Source organism: Dromiciops gliroides, chromosome 2 (genome assembly GCF_019393635.1).
Source record: "Dromiciops gliroides isolate mDroGli1 chromosome 2, mDroGli1.pri, whole genome shotgun sequence".
In the NCBI taxonomy this organism is placed as follows: Eukaryota; Metazoa; Chordata; class Mammalia; order Microbiotheria; family Microbiotheriidae; genus Dromiciops; species Dromiciops gliroides.
In genome coordinates this window covers 432,877,656-432,900,539 of record NC_057862.1, presented here as the reverse complement: position 1 = coordinate 432,900,539, position 22,884 = coordinate 432,877,656, and the positions used below count along the sequence as shown (strand labels likewise).

Sequence of the window (22,884 nt, the reverse complement as noted above, 5' to 3'; positions counted from 1 at the left end):
GAAAAATAAAGTCCCCAAATAAGAATTTCTTTTTCTATACACATTCAGAAACTCATGACCTAAGATCAATTCTCAGTTCTGGGGAAGGCAAGAAAATCAAATTAAATCATTTCCAATTTGTACCGATAGAGAACTTCAAGTAAAAGGAAATTCACTGGTTAAAGATCTTGCTACATGCACAGTCCCTCATTTGAAAGCTTCAGTAGTTAGCATTAAATATAACAGAAGATTTGAGTCATTAAAAAACACTGGCATTGTTCCTTCATTCTTTTTAACTTGAGAAAGAGAAGGAGAAGGAGAGAAGGGGAAAAGGAGAGCGAGAGAGAGAGAGAGAGAGAGCGAGAGAGAGAGAGAGAGATTGTGTATGTGTATGTGTGTTGAGGGGAAAGAAGATTGATTTTATCTAGAAGCCTCTTTAAAAAGTTTTATGGTTTTGCACATTTCGTACCCAAATTGAAGAAAGTGGTAAATATTCTTCTGTCAGCACAATCCCCTCAGATATTTGTCCCCCAAACCAATGTCATTTACGAGTCTGAGTCTTCTTTGGCACTGCTGGCCGCTTGGGTTGCCACAAATGGTTATGAATAGTGAGAGCATCCACACTGACAGACATGGTTTTGGCTGGAATCAAGTTAAACTGTTTTCTGTCTGAGCTATATTTATAAAGCTTGTCGATCATTTTCTTAGTGATGCTCTTTGGCCCAGTGCCTGTTAGCTTGTAGATTTCTTCAGTATCAGGGTAGTAGCAATAAAGTGCCCTAAACTGGCATCCAGCATCACGAAACAGTATAATGTAGTGGTTGGCATCACACTTCTCCAATTCCTAAATTAGAAGGAAGCAGTATAATTAACTATTTACAACTGTTAACAAATACATAGCAATAAAATAGGTTTTGTATAAGCAAACAATAAATTAATCTACTATCTTGCAGAGAGGCATAGAAAGATAAATCTAAGAATTATGCAAGTGACCAGATATCAAGGAGGGAAAGAAATTGCATCTACCATTTATGATGAAACTCTCCAAGTAAACATAGTGCTAAAACGACCAAGCTTAAATCACTAAGCAGACATTGCAATAGGCTAATCATACTCAATCAAGACTCACTTTCATCACAGAAGTAATGGTTGTGATATCTATATATTTTTAACTTTTATCATAGCAAATTATCAAATGATGATTAAAGGACTTGTCTCTTCATGAGCAACTTTTTGTTGAAGACACCCAGAAAGTTCTTTAAATAAAGTTAAATTCTCCTGAAAAACATGTGCCTATAGTAGCCAAGTATTTGGAAACTCTGGATATTGAAACCATTAAGATCTGAGACAGCCATTCATGTTTTTTTTCCCTGCCTCTGACACTAACTAGTTAGGTGACCACTATCAAGTCACTTCAGTTCTAGGAGTCTTAATTTCTTTATCTGTAAAATGGAAATAGTATTCTTGTGAGGACCAAATATAATGTATGTAAAGCACTTAGGAAAATATAAGGTAATATATAAGTATCAACTACTTTTAGAAATTTGGGAGAATTTTCAATAAAAAAGATTGGCAATTTCTACTCATTTCATTACTATATGAAACTCAATAATGATACTACTAATACTTGCCTCCAGTATTGAATTCTTGTGTGGTTCATTTACTTTTCCAGCCAAACAGCAATGTGATATAGCATTGTGAATAATTGGTTTATTTGACTTGCTACTAGGTTCTTTAAAGAGCTTGGGACCTAGGAGAACATAACAAAATAAAAAATGTACAAAACAAATACTGTGAAATATACAAACAATAGAAAAATTTAAAACTATAGTTCTTAGATCAAACTGTGGGTAGAGTTGAGATAATTTGTTATTTCATGCTTTCTGGGAACCAAGGATGAAATAAGAAGAGTAGCTATTGCAAATCCTTTTACAAATGTTAATGTAAGTTATAAATAAATTGTTAAAAATAGCAGTCAGCAAAAAGAAAAAAATATAGCAGTCAGTAATGGATCTCCCACCCTTAACACAGTATTTTCTGATGGGGAAAAAAATATTTTAAAAATGAACAAGAAAATGAGATCTGGCACACACACACAAAAAATATGCTGCTAGTACATAATTATTTATAACAAGTTCCAATTAAATAGAACCCACAAAAAAATTTCAAATTAAGTAGATGAAAGTCAAGTACTGGAAATTTAAGTGTAAGTTCATTTCTTCCTCCTCTGCTTAAGGAAAGAGGGGAAAGGATGAAAAGAACATTAGGAAGAGGAAAGGTTTAAGAAATTTATTTTAAAAACTTTTATCTGGTTAAAGAACATTACAGTTATAATACATTATTTTCAATGAATCTGAAGTGACAAATATAATTTATTTGAAAATGGCATCAATAGTTCAAAATAAGGAATTTAAACTTTAATAGAAGTTATATTGTCTTATCCTAAAAACATTTTGAACCTTTACCTGTGTATTCTGCCACAGATGCAATTGAAGATGCTGTAGAAGCGTTTTCCCAATCTCTTTCTGTATTCCTACTAGGATTCCTGCTTAATATTGGCAGAGATTCCATGGATTCAACTCTGGTCAACAGAAAAGAAAAAGAAAGAGATGAAAATTATTAAGAAAAATGTCATATTCCTTCTACTATTTGTTACTTTTCATGTCAATTAACTCATTAAGATGTAATTAGCTAGATTTTTATTTTTTAAAAATTCTTCTAAGTCTTTTTCTCATATTAATAACATATGAGTTGCTAAACATATAATTCAAAAACATAATCATAGTCTGAATTCCTCCTTACCGTTGGGAAGGAGTGCCACCAGAATGAACACTTTCAGGTTCTGTTGTTGCTGCTGATGCCAGAGATAGGCTGGAGCCAGACTGGGCACTACTTAAATTGTCAGCTGTTAAATTACGGGGAAAAAAGAATAAAAGTTTTTAAAAGCTAATATGAAAGCATCTGTAACTTTAGATGAACTGTGAATGTATAGGTGTAATTATCTACACACATCTACCCACAATTATAAATTACAAAGCAAAATCTGCTTACGGGTTGAAGAACATTTGGTTCCTGAATCACTATATGACTCTTCCCGATGAACAGATTTTGGCCGTGGTTTTTTCGGTTTTGATTTTGGTTTACCAAGTCCTTGCTCTTCTAAAATCTGTTGTTGTTTTCTTCTCAAATATTCCTGTTTAATGAGTTCTCGTCGAGCTTTTTCCTCCTCTTTTCGTATCCGGTCCTCTTCAGCTTTCCTCCTAAAAAAAAAAAAAAAAGTAAATTTTCCAAAAAAGAAAAAAAAAAGCATTTGCTAGACACTAATAAGAAGACCCAAATAAACCCAAATTCTTCCAAAGTTAATTACATTAAAAGACTTTTGGGGGCAGGGCCGCTAAGTGGCACAGTGGATAAAGCACCAGCCCTGGATTCAGGAGGACCTGAGTTCAAATTCGGCCTCAGACACTTGACATTTACTAGCTGTGTGTGTGACCCTGGCCAAGTCACTTAACCCTCATTGCCCTGCCCAAAAAAAAAGAAAAGAAAAATTTTTTTCACAATCTCCTTTAGCCACCTAGTATGGACTCTGGTTGAGTCTATCAGAAAGCTTTGTTTTACAGTGAATATAAATTACTCAGGGCAGTTCAAGAATAAAAACAAGTATTTGTTAAGTGCCTGCTTTGTGACTTAATGTTATTGTTTTTGTTTCTTTCCACTTCCTTCCATTCTAGCCTCAAAAGAGATAAAGTATAAACTCGCCAACAGACTGTTTTTAGTAGCTAATTTGTTATTCTGACACCAAAGCATCGGAAATAATAGAAATAAGCAAACATAAAGGTTTCCCTCTCCCAAAACTTACTATAAGTTCTTACTCTAAGTTCTGTTATTTTATATTATATGTAACCTCAGGAACAATGCTTCACATCTATCTTGTCACTAATGGCCAAAAGTAAGTATGCCTCACCGAGCTTCATCTCTTTTCAATTCAACTTCAGCTTCCAGCTGCTGTTTCCGTACACGAGCTTCTTCAGCTTTACGCTGCTGTTTTAAAAGGAATGCAGCCCGTTTCTTGGCTAGCTCATCTTCTGCTTTTTGTTCATCCTGCAAAGTTGAACTTAATATCAGATATAACACTTGAAAACAAACATTTAAACAGATAAGAATATCATATTTAATCTCAGTAGAGGAAAAAAAAAAGAAAATGACTTGGACATGCATCTAGAAAAATATACTGCTTATTCCAAAAACTCTGCTCATCTTCAAAGAAAGGAAAAAATATTTGATAGATGCTATAAAAATGATGAGAAAAAACAGGATAACTCATTCATTAGACACCATTCAGAAGTTGAATTTATTTCAAGTGATCCATTATCGAAATCAAATTGGTTTCAATGTAATAAAGCATTATCAAAACTTTCTGAAATATAAAATAGTTTGCATAGTAACCTGATAATTAACCCAGAAACAATCTATAGCCCAAAATTGTATGTATTAAGCAATGTGACATTACATTAATATACTACATTTATATGCTTCTCTTTTAACAAGATCTAAGAATCAATGTTATATTATCTCAATCTTCAAAATATCATGTACGGGGCAGCTAGGTGGCGCAGTGGATAGAGCACCGGCCCTGGAGTCAGGAGTACCTGAGTTCAAATCCAGCCTCACACACTTAACACTTACTAGCTGTGTGACCCTGGGCAAGTCACTTAACCCCAATTGCCTCACTAAAAAAAAAAAAAAAATCATGTAAATAGAGTAGATTTTACAAATATAAAGAGAAACTCCCTACTCTTCTCCCAACTTCTACTTTTTTCCCTTTCAAAAATGTAACTGAAGAGCATGGTGGATAATGATATAGTTTAAAAATATTTTCTATGTCCACCTATATTCTTCAAATAAAAGCTCTTTGCCAGTACAGACTTCTCTGAAGAACAAAGAAAACTCATGGTTAAAGGTTAAATGATAAAAGGATTATTTATCACCCACACACAAAAATAATATTATCATGTGCTTACCTTAAAGAAAAAGCCTACACCAGGCTTCTGATCACATTCACTAATTAAATCTAAAGAGCTATCATGGCTTTCCATTTCTCCTTCTTCATCTGGTGCTTTCAGGTCTGAGAGGTCTACTTCTATAAGACTACCCTTGCTCCTTAATGGTTCTTCTACAGGAACATTTTCTTTTCCTGAGACATCTGTTTCTTTTATATTATTATTCAAAACTTCCTTACTCATTTGTTCAGAAATAACGTTTGCATCTTTGGAAGAAGACAAAACAAATGTCCTCTGGTTACTCTCATCATGAAGCCTATAACTATCAAAGAAAAACTTTTCTTGAGAGTCATTTCCGTGGCTTGTGGCACTTTCCAAACATGTTTCTGTGGGTGTTCTGGGATGATTATTAGGAGGAAAAGGTCTTAAGTGAGGCACAGTTTCTACATTTGGTGTTGGAGTTTTAACACGGGAAGAACTTTGCTGTTTGTCTTTAGCAACTTTTAGTTCAGCTGGTCGTGCTGAACGAGGACTGCGTCCTTGACCAAGACGAGGGGGTTTACGGTGACTGTTCATTCCAGTTGGAGAGAGGGGCTCAACAAAATGAATTGATGGCTTTACCTTCTGGTCCTGGGAATTATTTCTAGTACTTGGTGTTGGTACTGTAGGAGATTTCATAAGAAGTTGTTCTTGCTGTTGAGAAATTTTTAATATAGCTTGCTGAAGCGTACTAATGGTTTCATTTAGCTTTTCGATGGAAACATCACATTCATTTATATCTACAACTTCACCAACGTTATCTTCTAAAAGAGCAGCAGACAGCATTTTATTTTTCTCTAATTCATGTATAGCAGCGGTGTCTTTTGTTTTGTGCTGAACAAAAGCCACATTTTCCTGGATCTTTACTTTTACCATTTCTTGAGAATCACTAAGGAGATCTTCTCTATCCTCTTCTTTTACAAGGAAATCTTCAGCTTTACAAGTTTCATCATCCAATTCTTCTCCATTGTGCCGAGAATATTCTTTTGAAAAATGTTCTGGTTTAAGTGGTTGTGGAACAATGTCAGTCTTCCCCTTCTTAACTACATGAAGAAATGCTGCTTTACCTAACTTGAGTCGCTGCCTTGCAGACAATGCCTCCATTTTCTTCTTCTGTGCCTCTATTGCTCTGCGTTTTTCCTCCAACTGCATATGAAGTTGAACCAGCTCAGAAGCCAAAAGGTTAGCGTGATCTTTGTTTTGCCTGTTAGGACTCTGCTCTCTCTTTTGTTTCCATGTAGTTAGTGGTGCTGGACAACACTCTGATGCATCAGGTGTGGTTTTCTGGGAACTGCTTGTACTAGACTTTGCTTCATAGCTATTAAGTCTCTGAAGTTTTCGTTCCGCAAAACTAGTCATTCTAACACTTCCACTAGCCATAGATACACTGCTAGCTTGAGAGATGGTACTTAAGCATGGACTTGAACGTCCACTGGCATCATCCTTATCTTCATGTTCCTTCACCTTCATGTCCTCTTGTAGTTTTGCAGATTCTTCTTCACCAACATATTTAGTAATGACTAAAGGGGGGCCCTCTCCAATTAAATCTTGTTCAGCTTCCTCTAGATCTAGGATATCTGAATCAGAATCTTGCCTAATTATAGTCCATGTTGTTTCTAGACCATGTGAATCTGTACTTTTTGCACTGCTATCATTTATTCTACTTTCTGTATCTTCATCAGCCTTGGAAACATGAAGAAAGAAGCCTTCAGCAGATTGTTCCTGAGATAACTGATCTAAACCACCACTAGCCAATGACCTGCATGTTTCTAATGAAACCTCTGTTGATAGAAGCCCCAATCCTACTGAATCAGTAGGAGCAGAATCTATGGCTGTGGGAAATTCTGAACTAGAAATTGGAGTAAAAGTCCTATTCATATCACGATCAACATGATTGCTATTAACTTTCTTCCGTCCCAATAGCTGATGTCCTTCACTAAGTCTTTTAGCCAAAAAACTCCTTTGCTTCCCTTCGCCACATTCATCTTCTTTATTAATAATCTGTTTTTCTTTTGCTGGTTTAAGTACTGCAGGCATCAAGGGCTCTAAGAAAAAACTATCAGGTTTACTTTCTAGGGATTCCACTTGTCTTTTAGGAGACCGAGAACTTGCCATTAAACTTGAGGCCCTGGAAGACGTACTTTGCAATTCTAAGTCACCAGAGCCTGGAATTTCATCTGCTCTAATTATTGCAACAAGTTCTTCATCTTCATCCTCAATATCAACATTATTCAGCAAGCTTTTCCCATTAGTCTTAACAGATGTTGTATGAGGTTGATTTTGGGGGGTGAGGCTAACAATATTAGATGCTAAACTATCTTTGCTAATTGATCGAGCCAAGCTAATACTATCACCAGAACCAGGATCCACATCACTACTTGCAGCATGATGAAGAGCAAATGGTGTTGGCTGAGATAGAGGCCTAAAATAAGAAAGGAAAAAAGGTCAAATTTTAATATGCTTTGCTCTACAAATGACATAATTTAAAATATCAAATAACTAGAATATTCATTATGAATATAGTATATTTTACACTTCAAACCCTTCCCACAGGGTAAAATATAAGTCTAGAGATAATATAACTAAAGTTAGTGTAATCAACATGGGATTTTTAAACCTTCTGAAAATGGAAACTATGTATACTTTTTAAAGTTTACATGAAAAACATCTACCTGGGTCTTTTTTCCGGCCATGCAACGACTGCACCACGTGGCTGTCCATCAACTCGAGTTAATGAATTAGAACGATGACGCTGATCTATAATTTAGAAAAAGTATACAATGTGAAACAGTCAGTTTCACAATTTGAAATATCTGAAATACAATAATCAATTCTCCAGAATATAACAACATAAAATTAACTCAAGAAAAATGGCCTTTTAACATTTTTTTTCTTTTAAATCTCAGAAAGAAGAGAAGACACTGAAACTTGGGGTTATATATCACAGAAATTTAGAATGGGCTTCAATATAGCAGTAACTTATGCTGTATTAACACTCTCAGAAGTTTCAAACAAAAAGGAAGCTGAAAGACTACTTTGTCAAGCCCCTTATTTTATAGGTGAAGAAACCAAAACCAAAAAAAGGTTAACATTAAAATATAGGTTAAGTAATAGTTTGCCCAAAGCCATAGAGTAATCTAACAGCAGAACCAAGACAAACATAATTAACAAAAAAATCATAATTCCACCCACCCAAGGTTTAATTAGTCCTTAAAAATATTAAGCAAAATATTCAGCATCACAAGTAAAATTCAACACCCAGATACTCTTTCTTTAGCACAGCACATCAATACTAATTTTTAAAAAATTAGAATTTTATGAAAACTGCTCAAATAGTACCATGTCAGATATTTGCTATTTACATTTGTAAGTGTTGCCATCCTTATAAAATATGCCAAATAAACATCTATAAAAATCAATGACAATTTATTCTTCATAAAAACATATCAATAAAGGGTGAGAGCAAATTTAATCATAATGGAAAATATCAAAGTAAAACTATACATGAGAAGAGAATAAAAAGATGAAAAACAAAGTTTACCCTGGTTGTCCTCCCCCTGTATTGTTTTCTGCTGTTTCTGTCTCAATGGCAATAAAGGATGAGATGGGCTAAAGGCAGGGCTCCCTTTCCCACTAAATGGGGAAAAAAGAGAGAATAATCACTACTGAGTTTTTATTTTCAAATTAAAAAGTAGATGAAAAAAGAAATGATGGCAAGAAATATCAATTCTGTTAGTCACTAAGTGGAAAACAAACATGAACAAGGCATGGGCCCCTATTCTCAAGTGGTTTGCAGTATAATCAAAGTTAAATAAAAACAAAACAAAAATAATTCAAATAACTCAAACAGTGCAAAAGAATTTCAAACAGTCAAAAGATTAAAATGTTCAAAGTAGATACTCATTTCAAAAACTTCTGAAATTTAATGATAATTATGCACCTTTAAGAATGCTAAAAATTATTAAAATACATTTCCTCTACCCCACTCCCGATTAAAAAAAAAACAACAGGTGGTTTCTACTGTGTAGCAACTTGTAAAACTTTTTTTTTAATTTCAAGTATAAACTTTAAACAGTTTATATATCCAATCTGAATTGTTTTAAGAGAAATCTTTCAATAAAATGGATTAAAATTTAAATTATGTTTACCCAAATTTCCCATTTCCTCCAGAAGTATTTTTTATTATAATAACCTAAATTTTTAACACTTTCATAATACATGATGACATCAACTATAATGCTCCAGGTGATAACTATAACACTTAAGTTTCATGTTAATTTGTTCCAAATAATTCTTTCTACTTTTTAAAAACATAAATATAGAAAAATAAGGGAGCAAAGTGTTCTTAGAATCAGTTTTGAGAACAGTTAAAAACACTAAAACTAACTGTATTTAAATTGTGAACTCCTTGCCCTAATCTTTCACTTCCTCTCCTTGTCTTTCAGAGTCCATCTGTGCTCTTTAGAGGACATGGAAGTCACAAATTCTATTGCTTCTAGTGAAATGGAAGACCATCAGGCCATGCTAATCTGACCTACCAATCCCAAAGGTCTTCCTTCCTTTACCATCTACTATCTCTTACACCCTCAGCAAACATTTATTAACAGATTATTATTTAAGTAGGGACAGCTAGGTGTCCCAAGTGGATAGAGCACCGGCCCTGGAGTCAGGAGTACCTGAATTCAAATCCGGCCTCAGACACTTAACACTTACTAGCTGTGTGACCCTGGGCAAGTCACTTAACCCCAATTGCCTCACTAAAGAGAGAGAGAGAGAGAGAGAGAGAGAGAGAGAGAGAGAGAGAGAGAGAGAGAGAGAGAGAGAGAGATTGAGAGAGAGAGATTGAGAGATTGAGAGATTGAGATTGAGATTATTATGTGCCAGGCACTGTGCTAAAGTCAAGACCAGATTGGGTCTCCTATAACCCCCAACCCCCAGCATTGTGATGTGATTTAATGATATAACTTAAAGACCCCCTGAGCCTTGTTATTCACCATGCCATAGCACCCTTAGGACATCTGGACATTTTTAATTTACCTTGCAGCTAAACTTTCTTTTATATATTGTGTCCACAAATTAGAATGTGAGATCCTTGAAAACAGATAGTCTTTTTCCATTTGTATCCTCAGAGTTAAGCACAAGTGTTTGGCAAATAATACGTGCTCAATGAATTTTTTTTTATTTAGTCAGTCATTAAGTGATTTGCTATACTACCAGAGGATCTGAACCACATCAATTTGGCAGGTTTCTTATAAATTTAATCAGGAAAAAAAAAAAAGTTGCAGCTAATTGCATGGATGGGTCATAAGTCCTCCTTAGAAAGTAAAGGAGTTAGTGGAATTGTTTTCATTATTCACTCAAAGGCAATAAGTATCATTTAGTTAATGAGACACTTACATTGTTCATGATAAGTATAAGCAAAAGAGACCATTATGTAAATAACTGCAACTTAAACAACATATGAACTGATACATAGTAACTTCAACATAAAGCACAATGTCAAGTACAAGAAGAGAGGGAAAAAGTACTGGAAAATATGATTCTAGAGGAATGAAAAAAATCAAGACAACTCAGAAGCCTAGCACTGTATGGCATGAATGCAAGAAAATGGAAAAATGCAGGACATGGCCAGATCCAATATTACAAAAAATAATGAAATTGACTTCCATGACAGACTAGAAATAGAAACTAAGAGCAGAGAGAAAATGGAAAAGACAAGTTATTGTTTCCATAACAATTTATTCTCATCAATGACAGTTTCAACATATTTAAACTCTGCTCTAGAACCTGAAATATTAAACGAGCAAGTGATGAAGAGAAAGTTAGAAGAGTGACTCAGTCAAATCAAGTACACATAGGAGAAAGCCCTCTGGAGGTGATACAGTAACATACACAATGATATTCAAGATTCAATAAGCTTTTTTATGTTTAATAAGTACCTATTATGAATGTTAAAAAATGTTAATAAGTACCTATTATGTACAAAGTAGTAAGTATACAAAACAAAAAAGAAACAGTCCCTGATTTCAAGGAGCTTAGATTCAACTACATTTCTCAAAGAACAAGAAGAGAATGGTTGAAAAAAAAAATCTCAGATGGCATCATTACAAGGGGCAGGAGAAAGAAGAGGACAGTTTAGAAGAAATCAGCAATTACTGACCCAGGCCACTTTCTCATCAGCATCTCTAAAAAATCTTTTTTTTTGAATGGATGTTTTCCGTTTCTTACATCACCATAGGATATATCTACCATATATCCTTCTCCCACCCCCTCCCCAAGAGCCACTGTATTATTTTAGAGAGGAGGGGAAAAAAAGTCAGCACAACTGATCAATATGCTGAGAAAGTCCAACAGCATGTGCAATGTGTAATACCTGTAGACCTACCACCGCCAAACACTTAAATGTTTTCTCAAGTCTCATTTGCGTGCCCCTTGATTTTTATAATTTTGCTACATTTACTTTAGATTTCTTTGGGTGTATAGTTGTTCTTTCCATTTACATTATTATAGTTACTGTGTATATTGTTTTCTTGGCTTTACTTACTTCACTCTGCATTTACATAAATATATTTTCATTATTCTTTGTATTTATCACATACATCATTTCTTATAGCACAAAAATATTCATAATATTCACATTTAACCATTACCAATGAATGGGGATCTTACTTTGTTTCCAATTCTTAGCTATCACAAAAAGTGCTTCTATAAACATTTTGGAGCAAAGCTTCTTAAACTGTGGGTCGTGACACCATGTGTATAACTGAATGTGGGGGACGTGAAAAATTTGGCATTAAACGTTTGATTTGTATACCTATTTTATATACCTATATACCTAGAATTACATCAAATTTCTCAGGCAAAAAGGAGTCATGAGTTGGAAAAGTTTAAGACAACTTGTTTTGGAGTATAATGGAGATCTATAAAATCTTTATGGGAATGATCTGCAGAGGTGATCAACAAGACGGCAAAATAATCACTTTCTGCACTCACCTCATCTCCCCAAAAAAAACATACACACATACACACATGCATATGCACACGCACACATTAACTCCAGAACCCCTTTGCTAAACAACTCCAAGTACACATCAAAGGGGCATAAACAAATTACAAGGCCCATGACTAGAGATCCTAAAATACCTTACAGCTATGATGATATTACGTAAATTACCTCCAACCAGTAAGAAATAGCGGACCTTGATTCTGCTGCCCACTCCCATGAAGGAAAGGATCAGGTAGGCTAAAAATGTGTTATACACAGTGGTACAATCACAGACTAGAGGGGAGCAGTGTTGGGCAAGTCAGTTGACTTCTACCCTAAGTAACCTCAGCAATCTCTATATCCTCCAATGCAAGGAGAATAAGCCTACTGTCTTATCTTTAAAGATCAGTACGCAAATGGAGAGATAAGAGCAAAAGAATAAGTAACCACAGGAAAAAAAGAGAAAAGTCCAGCATACAAGCCAATAAAGCCACAGAAAGGATACTAAAACTTTTAGGAAAAATGAGTAAAATCTCCAAAAGAAACCAAAATACATTAAACAAGTAGAATAGTATAAAGAAAAGTGAACCAATATTGCTTGTTAAAAGACAGAAACTTTATTTCCTTTTACTTACTCTTTGACCCAACCATACTGGTCTACTTGCTGTTTCTTTAACATGACACTTTATCTCCCAATTAGTTCTTTCACTGCCTGGACCCTGCACCCAGAATGCTTTCCCTCTTCAGCACTACCTCCTGGTTTCCATGGCTCAATTCAAGACTCAGCTAACTAAATAGTAAATAAACAAATTATATCTCTCAGAAAATATATTAAAAAATAGAAAAGGGGGATTAATAAAATATACAATTTTAAAATGAGAAAGTCAACAAATAAACCCAGAAGATGCACAAAATAAATCTGGAAAATTAGAGAAATAGATAATCTGGAAAATTAGAGAAATAGATAATCTGGAAAACTAAACAGATAAATTTATGACAAAACTAACAAAACTGATAAACCTTTAGCTAACCAGGCCAAAAGAAGGGCAGAAAAGGAAATAACCAAAACTTTTAAAAGCAAGGCAAAATCACAACAGAGCAGGAAAAAAATTACTTGAAGATATACATAAAATACTAAAACTGAGAATTCAAAGGAAATTAAGGACTATATATAAAAATATAAAAAGCAAATAGATCATGAAAAGGATTTGTTTTTATTATAAATAGTATTTTATTTTTCCCATTACATGTAAACATAGTTATCAAGATTCATTTTCATAAGATTTTAAGTTCCAAATTTTTCTCCCTTCTTCTCTTCTTCCCCTACCCCCATCCTCTCCCCTGCCCCCCAAGACAGCAAGCAATTAGATACAGGTTATACATGCGCAATCATGTTAAACATCACAAAAGAGATTTTAATCCAATTTCAGAAGATGAAATTGAAGTAGTTATAAATGAACTACACCCAAGGGTGGAACAGGAAACCTAGTCCAGACGGATTTACAGACAAATCCTGTTAAATATTTAAAGAATAATACCTACACTATACAAATTATGCTCACAGAATGAAAAAGAAAACATCGTCAAACTCTTTTTATAAGACAAATATAGTTCTAATACCTAAACCACAAAGGCTAAAACAAAGAAAAAGAACTATACTAACATAACCAATGAATTAAAAAATTTTTAATAATATCTCAGCAAAAAAGCTACAGCAAAGTATTCAAAAAAAATATTCACTATGACTAAGTTGGATCAATCAAATCATCATTTATTAAATGCTTCCTATGTGACTCCTCATGACCTCATTTGGGGTTTTCTTGGCAAGGATACTGTAATGGTTTTCCATTTCCTTCTCCAGGTCATTTTACAGATGAAAAAACTGAGGCAAAGAGGGTTAAGTGACTTGCCCAGGATCATATAGCTAATAGGTGCCTGAGATTAGATTTGAACTCGGGAAGATCAGTCTTCTTGACTCCATGCCTAGCATTCTATCCACTGTGCCAATTAGCTGCCAGAAACTGTGCTAACTACTGGGAATACAAAGAAGGCAAAAACAAAGAGCTTTAACTTACATTCTAACTGTGGAATAGTTAACAGGCACATACAAAATACATACAGAATAGAACTACGGTAACTTTAGAGGAAAGGGCTTAAGTGGCCAAGAGGGATTTGTACCATGGAAGCTTTGCAAAAATGGTTAAATACCAAGAGGGTTAGGGATAAGGGAGAGCTAGGTGACACAGTGGATAGAGTGCTGGGTATGGAGTCAGAAGACTTGTCTTCCTGAGTTCAAATCTGGCTTCAGACACTTACTAGCTGTGTGACCCTGGGCAAATTACTTAACTCTCTTTACCTCAACTTCCTCATCTGTAAAATGAACTGGAGAAAAAAGGGCACACCCTCCAATATCTTTGCCAAGAACCTTAAGTGGAGTCACAGAGTCAGACACAACTGAAATAAGTGATAATGATTGATTTCATTGATATGTGAAACTCCCAGGAGAACCAGTCAGTCAATAAACATTTGTTAAGCACCTTCTACTACCAGCTATTGTGTTAAGTCCAACCAAGAACAAGATACCAAGAACAAGAAAAGAAAATACAAAAGGAACTAAAGGTTTCAGAGGGGAATGAGGGAATATACAAGGGCATGACAGAGAAGTCCAAAGAGAATCTCTCTACCAATATAGAGCCACACCTTCTCCAGGTCTTCATAGTTTTAGGAAGTTGCCTAGAGCATTGAAAGTGCACCATTTTGCTCAAAGTCACAGTCAAAAAGAGTCAGAAACATAACTTGAACCCAGGTCTTCCTACCTTCAAGGTTAGCTTTCAGTCCACTTATCCTAAGATCCCTTTCTGGTAATACCTGTTGCATTAAGAAAACAATTATCTAAATTAACCATTGGGGCAGCTAGATGGCACAGTGGATAAAGCACCAGCCCTGGATTCAGGAGAAGCTGAGTTCAAATCCAGCCTCAGACACTTGACACTTACTAGCTGTGTGACCCTGGGCAAGTCACTTAACCCCAATTGCCTCACCAAAAGTAAATAAAAAAATAAAATAACCATTGTTTTTAAAACTACTCAAACATATGATTATACCAATGGCCACAGAAAGTCTTTAACAAAGTCCAACACCTATTTATGCTAAAAACTCTAAAGTGGGGGGAAAAGGGGTGCTTTTTAATGTGATTTTTAAAAAAAATATAAAACCAAACACTAGCTTTACTTGCAGTGGCAAAATACTAGTTTTCACAATTAAAAACAGGAGTAAAGTAAGGATGCTCCCGTTTCCCACTGTTATTTGATGAGTTTTAGAAATGTAGCAATAACAGTAAGGAGAGAAACTAAAGGCAAAAACATCAACAAGGCAGAAACAAAATTATCCTTATTTGTTGAAGCCATGGTTTACTTAGAAAAACATCAGATAATTAGTAAATAAATCAAAGTTTTTTTCAACAAATAATTTTCAGCAAAGTAGTGGGACAAAAAATAAATTTTAAAAATTAGCATTTCTATATAGCAGTAACAAAATCTAGGAGGCCTTAATTGAAAGGGAAATACTTTCAAATAACTGCAAAATTCAAAATATCTAAGAATCAATCTACTAAGGCACATTCAATCCATATATCTGCCAATTACAAAATGCTCTTTAAAGAAATAAAGAATAAACTGAAGTAATTAAGAGACAACATGACAACTGTAGACAGAGAGCTGGCCTCAAAGACAGAAAGACCCAAGTTCAAGTCCCACATCAACACATACTATTCGACTCTGGACAAGTCATTTAACTCCTCAGTACTAAGGCAACTTTCTGAAACTATAGGATGCAAAGAAGTGGTAGCCCTGTATTAGTAGGAGTTTCTTCTCCCATTAGTTCCTCATAACAACAAAATCACAGGCCTGAGTCTAATCTCTTAAACAGTTTGAGGGACAGACATTGTTGCCAATAATAAAAATATTATTTAAATTAACTTACAAATTTAGTGCTATTCTAATCTACCAAAGGAAAATTTTATAGAGCTAGCAAAATAACAACAACACATTTAGAGAAAAGAAAGGAGTGAAATCTCAAAGGAAATAAAGAAAAAAGTAGGAATGAAAGGAAAATAGATATGGGTACTGTGAGGATATTTTATTAACTGACTGGGGGTCTAATCTGTGGACTTTTGACTGGCAGGCTATCTGACAGCTATTAATTTCCTAAGCCAATCTGTTAGAGCCGTTTAAAATTTTCCACACTTGCTCCTCCCAAATTGATATGCAAATGCCTCTTTTATTTAATAATAATCAAAGCTGGGTTTATTTATAAAAATAAATGTAAGAGATAAGGGTAAAGAAATGACCTGTCTCCTTTTAATATAAGGGCACTTGCTGCCTCTTGCCTGAGGGTATGCTGACAGAGGGTATGCTGGCCTCCACTACCACTGCTTGGACCAGTTCACCTTTCCCAGAACTTTCTTATTGTCCTCCTGCATCTCTGTAGCAAACAACCTTCTTCTAGCATTTCCCCTTTCCATCTAACTTCCCTCTCTGCACCAGAGTGACCCTGAAAGGCCCCTAACTCCATTCTCTTGCTATCCCCAAGCATCTCTTCTCTCACAGACCTCTCAGCATCTCTACCTTCTCCTTAGCTTTTTCTCCGTCTCTTTACCGTTGCAAGGAATGGCTGTAAAGCCCCTAACTCCGTACCGCTGGTGAACCCCGCTTCGTCTCCCTTCATCTCTTTTTATTCACCTTCTCTCCCAGGTGAAACTTGGGCTGGCTCCCCCCAGGGCCGGTCAAGCCCGCCCAGAGCTGGGGCTGGGTGAAGCAAACTCCAGAGTCCCTCAGGTTTTTTTCGTGCACATCTCTGCTGTGCTCAGGGACTATGCCATGCCATGCCGTGCCATGCCCAGGGCCTGGGGGTTTTCATGCGCTTGGCTCAGAGGCCCCCACCACCCCACTGCAGCTGAAATGGAGGGGGAAGGGCACCAGTCCATCTTACACAGAGAAAAACCCTTAGGGCCTAAGGCTTTTTAATCTCAGCCCAAAGGCAGGGTCCCCAAATCACAATAAATTCCCATAGTACCTTAAATCCACTGCAAAGAAAGGAGACTGAGTATGGAACACTGTATAAATTAGGTATTTCTGTTGTTTTTTGTTTTTTGTTTTTTTAGTGAGGCAATTGGCGTTAAGTGACTTGCCCAGGGTCACACAGCTAGTAAGTGTTAAGTGTCTGAGGCTGGATTTGAACCCAGGTACTCCTGACTCCAGGGCCGGTGCTCTATCCACTGTGCCACCTAGCTGGTTAGTTTTGTTGAAGTGATATTTTTTCTTTTTTTATTCCTTCTATAGGGATATTTCTCTGGGAGTGGGGGAGAGAAGGATTTATTGGGAAATGCAGATAATATTAAAACATAAGATATCAATAAAATTTATTTAAAAGAGAAACAATGAGATAAATGAGATGACATCAAACATGTAAAGAAACAGAAGGAAAAATGTGATTTATAACAATGTAAGTGAAGGAATTTTTAAAAATACAACTGAGTGCTATGTAATTTTACTAAGTTTAGATGCAAAGATAAGTCACCTTCTTTGAAATATTGAGGGTTCTGGGGGAGACAGAAGGAGAGGCCCTATGGATGGGGAACATTACATATATTGTCAGATTTCAGCAAAAACAGTTCTGCTGACTTACAGTATTGTTTTTTCTTCTCATATTTTTTATTTTTTGTTCGGAGAGAAAACTCACTGGGTCTTGGGAAATGGGAAGGGATATAATCAGAAATGACAGTGATGTAAAAACAAAAATAGTAGATTTTTTTTTTTTTAAATAAAGATCGGGGGCAGTTAAGTGGCACAGTGGATAAAGCACAGTCCTTGGATTCAGGAAGGCCTGAGTTCAAATCTGGCCTCAAACACTTGACATTTACTTGTTGTGTGACCCTAGACAAGTCACTTAACCCTCATTGTCCCAGAAAAAAAAAAGGCAAACATAAAAATAAAGATCAACAGTAACTTTGGAAAAAGCAGTTTCAATTGAGGGATAAGCTTAGAAGCTAGACTGCAAAGGGTTGAGAAGTGAGAAGGGAGGAGGTGGAGGCAACACAAGTAGGCAACTATTTCTAAAATAAAACCCATTGAAACTTCAAGTATGAGTCAAAAAAGCATTTGACTGTTACAGCAACATGCAACCTTAAAGACTCTCCTCCAAATGAGTCTCAAACATATGTTAAGATCATAGAATTCCTAATAAATGTAACCACAAAGATAACTGAGGTTCAACAACCTTCTCATTATTAACATCAAATGAGGCACAAAACAGGGATGTGTATGTTTACCACACATGTTCTATGCAGAGCTAGTATGGAACAGGGATCCCTATAGAAAGTAAAATTTGGGGCAACTAGGTGGTACAGTGGATAGAGCACCGGCCCTGGATTCAGGAGGACCTGAGTTCAAATCCAGCCTCAGACACTTGACACTTATTAGCTGTGTGGACCTTGGGAAATTCACTTAACCCTCACTGCCCCACAAAAAAAAGAAAAAGAAAAAAAAAGTTGTCTAGCAGCTTTTACGAATGACACTGGGCCAATTACATCTCTTTAGGAATTCCTTAATAAGAGCTACAGTCACTCAATCTGAACATTCATGGTAAGACAATTTACTCAAAGCTAAAAATCTACACAGGAAAAAACAAAAGGATGTAGAATGCTTTTGGGCCAATCAACCAACAAGTCTTTTTTTTTTAATTAATTAATTTATTTGTTTGTTTGTTTGTTTGTTTGTTTATTTATTTATTTATTGAGGCAACTGGGGTTAAGTGACTTGCCCAGGGTCACACAGCTAGTGTGACTGCGCCACCTAGCTGCCCCCCAACAAGTCTTTATTAGGAGCCTACTATGTGCCAATCATTGTTGTAGGTGCTGGGGATACAAAAGTTAAGTAGCGATGATGATGATGGAGGAGGAGGAGGATACAGTGTTTACTATGTGGCAGGCACTGTGCTAAATGCTTTACAATTATTATCTCATTTGATCCTTACTACAACCTGGGAGATAGGTGCTATTATTACCTCCATTTTATAGGTGAGGAAACTGAAGCAACCAAAGGATAAGTGACTTTAAGTGACTTGCCCAAGGTCACACAACCAAGTAAGTATCTGAGGCTGGATTCCGAATCCAAGCCTAGCTTTACCCACTCTATTCACCATGGCACTCACAAATGAGCATACATTCTAATGTCCAGACTATGACATTCAATTGGATAGTTAATCCACTGATTTATTTCATCAGTACATTTCAAGTAATATATAATAAACTGGAATCAAATGATGAGGAGAAAGAGACCAAATCAGAATGCAATTAGGAAATTCCACAATGTCTAAATTATCAAATTTCTCCCTGACACAAAAAATTTTTTTTTTTTGGTGGGGCAACAAGGGTTAAGTGACTTGCCCAGGGTCACACAGCTAGTGTTAAGTGTCTGAGGCTGGATTTGAACTCAGGTCCTCCTGAATCCAGGGCCAGTGCTTTATCCACTGCACCACCTAGCTGCCCACAAAAAATATTTTTAACATCAATATTTCCTCGCTTGAAGGACTTCCTAGAATAGATTCATAAATATTCAAAAAACTTCACTTGAGTACCCTCACAAGAAAGACCAAAAAGATATTTATTTCCCAGATTATCAAATAATCTGGATGGACAACCTACAGAGTTTATATATCAACATACATATATGGCACAGACATCATAAATGGACAAGTTGGACTCAGAAATAAACATGAAGCAGAAAACAAGCTATAAAGTTTTTAGCAAATTGAAAAGCTTCTTTAATAATCCTAAACTTTTCTCAGAAACAAAATCACATTCAATGTTCTAATGGTGTTTCTGTATGTCTTCAAAACACAGACAACAATGGAGCAATGGAGAGGCAGATAGCAGATATGCTAAAAGAGAAATGTTGAAGGAGAATAAGAGTGTCATTAGGGAAAAGCAAAAATAAAAAAGAAATGCTGGTCACATATCAAGGTTGACAGCCCAAGTGTTCCACTGAGATCCTTGTGATACCAGGAGAAATTAAAGTATGGAAGGGCGGACTCTGTGTGATGGATTTAACAAAAGACATGAATAAAGATCACACAGAATAGTCTGATAAAAATGGGTTGCAACCTACACTGTTGGAGAAAACATTCAAAATGATGAATTCATAAATCCATCAGAGTATTTGAATATTCTCTTGAGGATGTTATATGGCTATAAATCATGGAACATAACAAGCTCCAAAGAATCAAAACTTTGGGGGTAAATAGGCTTCAACAACAGAGACTTATGCACAAGACATGGAATAAAGATACCAAGAAAAAATTATAGGCAGAAAAAGAAGTAGCCTGGCCATGTAATGAAAGAAAGAGACAGCAGATGGCAGCATAGGTATTGCAGTGGTAACCAAGAAATGTTTAAAAAAACCAAGAGGAAGGAATATGGTGAATTAAGTAGATTGACACTGGCACGTTTGTGGAAGAATATGGAGAATTTCACCAGGTGTGATAGAGCAAAGATGGGTTGTAATATGTACTCTTGGAGATCACACATCAATGAAATCCAAATCTGACTCTTATTCTGAAGCACTTCAATAAACCAATGCATCTGTGATCTCACGGTTAAGCGTGCTCCTTTCAATAATACAGATCACAACTCATCCATGCCTTCCCATCCTGGATGACTCTTAGATGTTCTGTAAATCTGCCATAGAAGAGTTCACCCAATGTTGTTAAAGGGCTTTCCAACTGTTCTCTTGATATTACATGGTTATCTCTTAGTCTACATAATCAGTCCATTTCTTTCTAGCCATCCATTTCTTTAATATCCTCTACACTACTTCTCATGCAGAATTTGGGGTTTGTAATGAATTTCAGACTGTTAATACCCACAACATGTCCCTTCATTTCCCTTTAGGTAAAATGGAACTTCACTTCTATTTTGCTACAACAGTACTTAAAAGCAAGAACTTTTTGACTGTCCTCTAAGCTATGTTTTCCAGTCATTCACATCCACTAAAATGTTTTACATAGTTATTCACTTTTAGAGAATGATGCGTGGAAATTTGAATCCTAGTGATGTTCATATTTTATATACTGTTAAGTCCTGCATTACAAAATAAACCCTCACCTAGATTTATCAAGACTATTTCTCTAATCTTTAAATCATTATTATATTTTCCCCTTATACAAGGAACACACACACACACACACACACACACACAAAAATCACTGAAAACAAATCATTTTTAAAAAACCTCTTCAAAACAATTCCAGAAATACAAAGAAAAGAAAAACAAGGTGGTGAATTCCGGGGGCAGAAAGACAGACTTACAGATAGTCAGATTCTTCAGGGTGCAGGTAATACCTGTTGCAAGCTTCTGGTGGTAACTGAACTGGAGGCTGCATATCTGCTTGGCCAGAAGTACCCGGGCTTGACATGAAACTTCGTTTAGTTGCATTAGAAATAGGAACAGGAGGGCGACTGCTTTTTTGATGCAAAACTGTTTTAGCTGCAGAAATATTTTATAGTCATATTAGATTATTTTAAATTACTAAATATATTAACAAGAAAAAGTCATGAACTATGTAAAATGCTTCTGCTTTAAATCTAACTTCTCTTTGAAAAATGTGTTTAAAACTCAATACCTGACTACATTATTTTAGCAACAAATACCTAAAATATTATTGATATTAAAAAAATCAAGATTATACTTCCTACAATAGAACAGTAACAGAGAACTATCCTGACCGAATAAATTAAACTTGGTTAGTACACACCCATCTTGATTTTAACATTCTATCTATCCTACGGCTAAAATTCCTCTAGAATTTTATCAAAAGTAGAAAATATGACATACTTATACAACTATATGGCCTTAGGGATCATTCTATATAGTCCACCACAAATCTATTTCCAAAAGCCAAAGAATCAAGGATTCTATTCGCTTTTTATTGACAAATACAGAACAAGTTTGGTCTTATGATGACCACAAGACTTAAGGAACTTTCAATAGATAACCACTGAAGAAAAAAAGAAAAGAGAAAGGGAGAGAGAAAGAGAGCAAGAATGAGAGCAAGAGAGAGAAGGAGAAGGAAGGAAGGAAGGAAGGAAGGAAGGAAGGAAGGAAGGAAGGAAGGAAGGAAGGAAGGAAGGAAGGAAGGAAGGAAGGAAGGAAGGAAGGAAGGAAGGAAGGAAGGAAGGAAGGAAGGAAGGAAGGAAGGAAGGAAGAAAGAAAGAAAGAAGAAAGAAGAAAGAAAAGATAAGAAAGAAAGAAAGAAAGAAAGAAAGAAAGAAAGAAAGAAAGAAAGAAAGAAAGAAAGAAAGAAAGAAAGAAAGACACTGACTACCTGCCAAGTTCTGAGCTTAGAACTGAGGATACAAACAGAAAAAGCCCATAAAGAAGAATTTATCTGCAGGGTAGAAAGAGGGCCCAAAAGTCCTACTAGTACAGTGACAAGAGAAATGCCATGGGCTCTCTAGGATGCATAGGGAAGCCAGATGTCAGAGCTCTCAAGGGATCTCGAGGGCATAGAGTCAGACCTTATGCCCTCTAAACTCTGGGCAAGAGACCCTGGGCTAATCATTTCATGTCTGTCTGTTTTAGTTACATGGTTAAGTAACAAGACAGGTACAGTTAGGCGATGTAAATTTAGGTAGTAAAGTGGTGGTTCAAAAGAACCAAACTCCCTTTTAAAAGATGAAAGTAAGGGAAGGAGAATGAAAGGCAAAGAATAAGGCCTTGGGTACCACCAGTGTAGAAGTCAGGAGGAAAAATACCAGCAAAGGAGAAAGAGAAACTGAAGAACATAGATCATTTTCTGTAGCAGTGAGTACTCAAGAGTACCAAA

At 35.7% G+C, this 22,884-nt stretch overlaps 1 protein-coding gene across 4 annotated transcripts in view; it reads right to left on the bottom strand.

Annotated features, from left to right (window-relative positions):
- Positions 1–22,884, bottom strand: part of CAMSAP1 (calmodulin regulated spectrin associated protein 1) — a 134,195-nt gene continuing 111,311 nt past the window's right edge. For 3 of the 4 annotated variants that reach the window (XM_043984511.1, XM_043984512.1, XM_043984514.1), the window contains 10 exons: positions 21,368–21,545; positions 8,560–8,651; positions 7,691–7,775; positions 5,001–7,440; positions 3,944–4,080; positions 3,031–3,239; positions 2,782–2,884; positions 2,445–2,560; positions 1,611–1,729; positions 1–823 (listed from right to left, as the gene is read on the bottom strand). In XM_043984511.1, coding sequence (XP_043840446.1) covers positions 521–823; positions 1,611–1,729; positions 2,445–2,560; positions 2,782–2,884; positions 3,031–3,239; positions 3,944–4,080; positions 5,001–7,440; positions 7,691–7,775; positions 8,560–8,651; positions 21,368–21,545 — 3,782 coding nt within the window. In that variant the 3' untranslated portion in view covers positions 1–520. The remainder of the gene's footprint in view (positions 824–1,610; positions 1,730–2,444; positions 2,561–2,781; positions 2,885–3,030; positions 3,240–3,943; positions 4,081–5,000; positions 7,441–7,690; positions 7,776–8,559; positions 8,652–21,367; positions 21,546–22,884) is intronic. The other variant, XM_043984513.1, reaches the window with a different exon arrangement.